Here is a 7,942-nt window from a genome sequence, read left to right as displayed (position 1 = left end):
ACCAGTAGTAGGCTATAATATGCCCCTGGTCATTGCCACTGTGGTACCAACAAGCTCATAACAGTGAACATATTTTAATGAACTGTCACTTAGGCCTGCCTGCCCACCTGTTTTAATCATGCCTCTCCACACCGACATGTAGGATGATGTTCAAGCAAAAATATATGGCTCATCTTGGGACCAGAGACACCTTTATTTTTGGAGAAAGGCAGGCAAAAGTTTGTTTTTATTTTTTAGTTCCCTCTTTTTTATCACTACCATATCTGACCACTAGTAATGGTGTGGTGGGAGATGCTGCACCTGCACCTGCACCATCTGTCTATTTCCTATTCATTTGTAGGCCTATTCATGAAATTCTAGCTTCACAAAATAATATCTGTTAATAATAACATGTTATACAACATGCATCATGAGGCAAGGATGGGGGGATACATGCATGTACAGTACTAGCTGATGCTCTACATATAAATAAAAAGGTCACTGATTAACAGAATGGGAGTCTGTGGCAGAGTAAGTTCGTTCAAAATGCCTACTGCAGTGAACACACCTCCTGACATACAGGATGTGGTCAGGCACTGAAATCAATTATGGATCTGTCCAAAGTAGGCCTATCCCAGTAATACTCATTGAAAACTGAATCGCAAATGTGTACAGGAAACATAACTTACAATGGCATTTCCATTGATCACTTGTTTTCCCCTGAAAATATGTCTATATATTTAAGTTGTTGGCCTATCAGTACTTTTGTTTTCCCCCTTAACAGTCACAGTCCACCAAGCCCTTTCCACTTGAAGCATTTTATAGGGATAACTAACTAACTAACTAACTAACTAACTAACTAACTAACTCAATCAATCAATCAATCAATCAATCAATCAATCAATCAATCAAACAACAGTCAATCAGTCAGTCAGTCAATCAATCAATCTGTCAAACTGTCATAATGGAAAATTAGCTTTATTATACATAGCAATGTCATTTTCCCAATTTACATTTGATTTTCTTTCATATAATAATCATAATGGAAAAAATATATGTGTTCAGGGACAGACAAGACCATGCACAAAACGAACAAATTCTAGGTTTTGGCACCTTGCTCTAGTTTCGTTTACAATACTCTATGATGTAGAGAGCCATGTTGCAGCTACAAACTGTTTTCACTCCAACATGAATCGCCATGTGGTCACAGTAGATATGGGATTAAAATTAAAAAAATAAAACTTTTGAGAAAAATAAAGAAGAAGAAGAAAAAAAGGATAATCAAAGGAGCCTCTCGGAAAACATCCAAAACCAGAACAGAACAGTATCAGGGTGTATAGTTTTCAAAACGTTTCAGGAAATATTGTAAACTAAATGGAGTACTTAAAAATCACTTCTGATGGAATCGGACAGGCGCTACACAAAACAAACGTAGGAAAAAAAGAGAAAAGAAACCTTCAATTTTTTTTCACATTTTAATGTTTTACATTGTGTTGAATTTGAAATCATAAAGCCAACCTTCAAAATAAAAAAATACTGTGGTTTTCTATACCCCTGACCTCTAGATTCTCGTCTGTCACCCTTAGTACTGAAGGCTATGTAAATTTCTCAGTTAACCACTTCAGTAACGCTTCACTTGACGCTAGCATCATACCATCATACATACGACATGATGCACTAACGGACAGGTCATAAACGTTATGTCAATGTTTTCAATTTTATGACTGTTGTCATTAAGTGACATTCGGTTATGGTAAACTTAACATGACAGTAAAACGTTTCTGGCATTGACAAAATATTTATGACCCATCCATGACTGTGTCATGACAATGTTTTAACACTGTTCTGACACGGTCTTGTCATGTGTATGAAGCCAGCATCAAGTTAAGTGTTACCACTGCGTCACCAAGATCCAGCATGGACGTACGATATGTCATGCATGTACCAACACCCATGGGTTCAAGCCCACCATTCGTTGGTACAATAACCCCTCCTTCTGGATTCATAGGGGTTACTGTAATGTACTGAGTCTTGGTACACTGTAAAACATTATAGCCAGTTAAACGTAAAAAGGTAAGTTACCCTGCCGCCTTAAGTTTGTAAGTTCACTGAACTTGAGGAAGCCTCGAGTTGAGTCGAGTCTCAAGTTGAGTTAACTGACAAACTGAAGGCAGCAGGGGAAGTTACTTTTTTAAGTTTAACTGGCTTGCAATGTTTTACAGTACACTCTACTGTAAGTGCATTTTGAATGCAGGATGTACTTTCTCACTCTGTTGCATTGACCAAGACTCAATTCAACTCAATTCACTTCAACTCAACTCTCAACTGTACAATGGTCCAAGAAAGTGGTCCATTCAACCCTAGACTCAGTTCAAGAGAACTTATGAATCAAGAAAAAGAAAACAAAATATTATCCGTTAATATTGTTGGCAGGCAGCTGTTCATTTCTCCCAGTTATGATTGAATCAGAAGCCAAACCTTAACACTTCACACTGGGGGTGGGGGTGGGGGTGGGGGGGGGTGGGGGGGCATGTGGTGGATAATTTAGGATAATTTGTAATCAAATGGTAAAATGTTGGAAGGTTAAAAAAAATAAAAAAAAATATGAAATTAAAATCCTGTATCTTTTTTTGTTTGTTTGTTTTTTTAGTAAATTTCCCCATATTGTTTCAATCTTTTGCACGAAATACTTAATTACAGAACTATAGCACAACCTAAAAGTTAAAAGTCATTAACATAGTTAACATAGGTATTACTATCCAGTATGTATGGCTGGTAAAATCTATTATTTCTCACAATGTCTCACAAAATCATACTGGCATATAGTTTACACCTTCCACTTCAGATCATTATTTCATTTCCATGACGATGAAACATGACGTAGCCCTTTTTTTGCTACTGAAAATTCTATGCTTAGACATACAACAGTATATGAGGAAATACAAAACTAAAACCCAAACCTATGTCATGGTATTAATCATTAATGTTTTCGCATAAAGTATGAAGAGTTTAATTCTTCACATAAGAAACAGTTGACGCAAAATAATAATAATAAAACAACAGTCTTAAAGTCTTGTGCAGGTGTCAGGCCTAAAACAGAAAGACAAGGGCGATAGACACTCTAGATAACAGGCCCATTAACTCTGTGGTGGCTTGTATTCCACATTTCCACTGTTTTAATGTACACATTTGTAAAAGAAAATTGTACCCTAATGCACCCTCACACATGAAAACATACTGTAGGATAATTTCTTTTAGTATACATGTAGACTGCAATACAGAACTGTTCGTGCCCCACAGAAGGAAAAAAAAAACACATTCCAATGACAACACTTTTCAAAAGGCGTTGCTAAGTTATGAGCAGCCTAGATCTCCACTAACTCTAATGGACAGTAATGGAGAAACGTCTCTCAAGATAATCTCCTCTTGTCCTCTCTTGCATGTACTACTGCAGGTCAAACCATTTCCTACCCACTGAGGGGCAACCTGGATTCACAAACTACAATCCAGCGCCATATACTTACAGTACATGTATTTCAAAAGACCTACTAACTTCACCTGTCCAAATAGAGAAACTAGACGGATAAAACTAGATCTTCTGGAATATGTGGCACGTAAGTGAAAGTTCTGAATCCAGATTGCCCATCACTGTTCCAATCATTATCACAGCACTACACCACTGTACAGTGGCTGGAGCTTTTGCCTTGTCTTACGGTTGTAACGTCTACACAAATGCATCAGCTTATAAGCATACAAATCATTTTGAAAAAAAAAACATATCGTGCCAAGGTCCCGTAGTGAGTGACGGCATATCAATAGGTTAAGAGTATTTGAAGTGTTTATTTGCAAAACGGTGTATCTGCATTTTTTTGACTTTTGCATTTTATTACTGAAAATGACTGTTCAGAGGTCATATCACCTATGTGTGAATTCTTACCATTCAAGTATTTTGAGAACATTCATTTTTAAGCTATATAAAATGCATTTTGCAATGCAATTCAATGGAATGCCCAATACAAAATGTCAATTTCCCAACATTCTACAAAATGGAGATACACCGTTTTGCAAATAAACACTTCATTTGCATGTCAAGGCCACAAAGTAGTATTTACTCCTATGACAGTGTTTTAGGGCGAAGGCTCTTTTGCGTGTGGTGTCTGCCTTTTTTCATCAGCAACTTGTACAATTTGTAGCAGGAGGCATAGAGTTCTGTGCTTAATCATAATAGAGTCACAACAGAGAGGTTGGTGAATGAGCTGGTGCATTATATACACCCCTGATGCACACCAGTGGGTGTCAAGAACAGGGGAAACAGTCACGCCTTCGGAACAGTTCTGAAGTTCAAAAAAATTACCCTATTAAGCTTTAAAACGACTGAAAATAGTTTTTTTTCATTCATTAGTTTATGTCTTAGTTCTGTACACAGCACTGTTTGAAGAGCTCCCAAAATCCAGAAACAAAAACCAGAGAGAGAGAGAGAGAGAGAGAGAGAGAGAGAGAGAGAGAGAGAGAGAGAGAGAGAGAAAGAGAGAGACAGAGAGGCAGCCACATGCAGTTTTCTTGGTTGTTAATGTTGCCAAGTAACAGGCGGCATGAGGTTTTTCTTTTATTTTAATTTTTTCCCTCTGCAATCTATTCATTTTCTCTTTTTCTGAAAAAAGACAAATCTGCCAAACCAACGCTCAAGCAATGGTCACAAAAGAAAAGTCAAAGTTTAAAAAAAAGAAAGAATCACACTCGAGCGTGTGCCAGAGTCTGGACTGACATGGCATAAAAATACTGTGCTTTCTTTCCGCATGATCAGACACATTTGAAAGGGCAGTAGGCAACCTCTGCAGTATTCATATGCAAACAACAGTTATTTTTAAAAGAAGCAAAAATACACATACAACGTGCATGGGTCTTTCACAAGTGTGTGTGTGTGTGTGTGTGTGTGTGTGTGTGTGTGTGTGTGTGTGTGTGTGTGTGTGTGTGTGTGTGTGTGTGTGTGTGTGTGTGTGTGTGTGTGTGTGTGTGTGTGTTTCATACTGCATTAATCATGTATCACTGCATCACTTTGACCACTCTGACATGGTGGTCTATTGTACAACTAAATTATCTTTTTTACTTTCCTGCTGTGATTATGTGTTAATACCAAGTAGTGCAGTGTTGTTAACCTACATTATCCTGTCTAAAATCTGAAACGGAAATAATCGGAACGTAAACGCTGAGGAATAACCGTTCTACTATATGTGAATGCTCTAGTAGGCCCAATGGTAAAAAAAACCCTTCCACAGTGAGTTCCTTTGCTAACAGAGTGTGTGAGTGTGTTAACAGGGTCATTTGTTGATCCTGTTATTTTTTTTTCATTCATCTTTTTTTCCATTATCTTTTTTTCCCAAGCAGCACCTACATTCCCTGTTTACAACCGTTTTTTTTTTGTCCCTTTACCTCAACCTGTAGTTGATCCTCTTTAACAATAAAAGACACAACATGAATTCTTATGACATCACAAAATATAAAATCTTTTTTTTTCTCTTCCTCTGCAATTTTTTGTCTATTTTTATGAGTAATTTTCATGACCTGCTTTCATCACGCCAGGTGTTTTCTGAAGGACCTGGCCAATGCAGTGCTGCCTAGCAGGCTTGTACGAAATTCCGAATGGAAAGAATTTCAATTCAAAATAATGCCATAATACGAACACTAGGTGGTGCCATTACCTTGAATTTCTTTGAATTTAATCTACACTACCCATTGAAAGTACATAGAACACCACCACCTAGTGTTCGTATTATGGCATTACTTTGAATTGAAATTCTTTCCATTCGGAATTTCGTACAAGCCTGCTGCCTAGCAACCAACACAGGGGTGAATTCCAATATGCAGACTTCCGTCCTCCCTTGCCTGCTTGTGACCTCATGATGATGTCATGGACGACAGAAAATAAATTCAATTTCTTGCAAAAGCACTATTGTAATGTAATTTTTTCATTTGCAATCGGGATGGTGAATGAAAAACAGTCCCTCAGAAGTTGTTTTGGCTAGGTGACAGCTAGGAAACGTTATTGTTTTCTCCACGGCGCCGGGGCCAGGAGGCGGGGCGAGGCCACAAGCACAAGTGGAGGACGGGAGTGTGCATATTGGAATGCACACGGGGTCTATCTCCCCTTCGTTTCACACAAAGGATCACGCCAGGGTTTCAGACAAACCCATTACAGTCCGATACAGTATGCAGTTTATCAGCAAGGGTTTGTATCTCCCTTTTCTTTCCTCCATGATTTACAAAGGTTTTCCTGCACGGCTCATTTTTGCAATGGTGATGGTTGAGTAATGAGGAAAGCATTTTTTTTTCTCTTTTTTTTCTCCATTTCTTGCATACAAGAAAAATAAAAATATCTCAGTCATACCTTCCTGTCCATTGACTGAGGCTTTTCTCCATGGCTGTTTTTATGCAAGGTGGTGGAGATGCAACACAGGAAACCGTTTTAACCGTTTCTTACTGTATACGTATTAACAAGAAAAAACGGTGATACTCTTATCGTCCTACCACAGTAATGTGTCGTCCACTCCATTCTCACCCCTTCCATAGCATTGCAGAATGTCTACATTGATTTACAATCACTCATGCACGCTCAACTTGTGCATCCACTTCTCACTAAGATGATCAAGCTTTTTTTTTTTTTTTTTTAAAGACTCCTTTCTCTTTTCTCACAAAGGTCTTTTTTTCCTTTTTTACTAAAAAAATACAGATGATAAGCTCACACATGAGAAAAAAAAAAATCATATCAGGCTCGCATGTCTCAAAGAAACTAGCACCACCACCATCACAACCATGATCCCCCCCAATCTTACTCCTCCTCTTCCTCTTACCGAGGAAAGCAATTTCAGGCTAGCATCTTGCTAGCAGTCTGGCTGGCACTACCATCAGCTCCATCACCATCCTCATCCTCATATCACGCCTCCTCTTCTTCTTCCGCATCTTCATCATGGTCATGACACCATCATCTTCCTCGTCGTCATCATCATCATCATCATCATGGCAATGGGTGGCACCACCAATCCCATCTTTCTCCTCCTCTTCCTCCTAGTCATCGTCTTCATCATGACAGTAGGTGGCTCCACCACTGCCATCTTCCTCCTCCTCCTCCTCCTCCTCCTCATCATCATAATCTTCATCGTGGCAGTGGGTGGCTCCACCACTGCCATCTTCCTCCTCCTCCTCCTCCTCCTCATCATCATCGTCGTCTTCATCGTGGCAGTGGGTGGCTCCACCACTGCCCTCTTCCTCTTCCTCCTCCTCCTCCTCATCATCGTCGTCTTCATCGTGGCAGTGGGTGGTGGCACCACCACCACCGCTTTACTCCTCCTCCTCCTCCTCATCGTCGTCTTCATCGTGACAGTGGGTGATCTCCTGCGGGGTGGAGGGGAAGAGGTGCGGGGGCTTGATCTCGCTGATGGAGCGCGTCAGCTGGTTGCGCTTGCATTCCAGGTCCTTGCAGTCGGTGCAGTGGCGGTTGCGTGTGGCCAAGGGCGACTCGGCGTCCATCTCCACGTGCGTGTGGTCCACCGTGGACTCGTGGGGCATCTGGAAGAAATGGAGAGAGAGACAGAGAGAAGGGGAAAGAGAGAGAGAGAGAGCGAGCGATATTAATATATGTCAACTTAATTTCAGTATAAGACCGAGGTAGAGGTGTCAAGACTTCACTGATCTCAAGATATACAGTAGTGATATCAGTGATATCTTCCAAATGCCTGTGTGCAAAGCTGCAACCAATTACACCACCCTTTCCCATTGTGATATAAAACGCAACTCTGAAACTCTGTGATTAACGTCACAGAAAGTATGTGCGGGCCACGTCTGCCCATCAGCGTTTTCAATATCAAACATAACTGTGGGCAAAATATGGATTAATTTTACAATCCAGCGGCACGTATTCCAAAAGACTTTGCAAATTCCAAATGATTTGAACTCTCATTCAGCCTCT

At 39.8% G+C, this 7,942-nt stretch overlaps 1 protein-coding gene across 1 annotated transcript in view; it reads right to left on the bottom strand.

The window, feature by feature from the left end:
• Positions 1-4,572: 4,572 nt before the first annotated feature.
• The window catches only part of nt5c2b (5'-nucleotidase, cytosolic IIb), a 75,010-nt gene continuing 71,640 nt past the window's right edge, over positions 4,573-7,942 (bottom strand). The window contains exon 18 of the mRNA XM_063200099.1: positions 4,573-7,542. Coding sequence (XP_063056169.1) covers positions 7,315-7,542 — 228 coding nt within the window. The 3' untranslated portion in view covers positions 4,573-7,314. The remainder of the gene's footprint in view (positions 7,543-7,942) is intronic.

This window comes from Engraulis encrasicolus, chromosome 1 (assembly GCF_034702125.1).
Source record: "Engraulis encrasicolus isolate BLACKSEA-1 chromosome 1, IST_EnEncr_1.0, whole genome shotgun sequence".
Taxonomy (NCBI): domain Eukaryota; kingdom Metazoa; phylum Chordata; class Actinopteri; order Clupeiformes; family Engraulidae; genus Engraulis; species Engraulis encrasicolus.
Note: the sequence above shows the minus strand (reverse complement) of the source record. Positions and strands in the feature narration are given on the sequence as shown.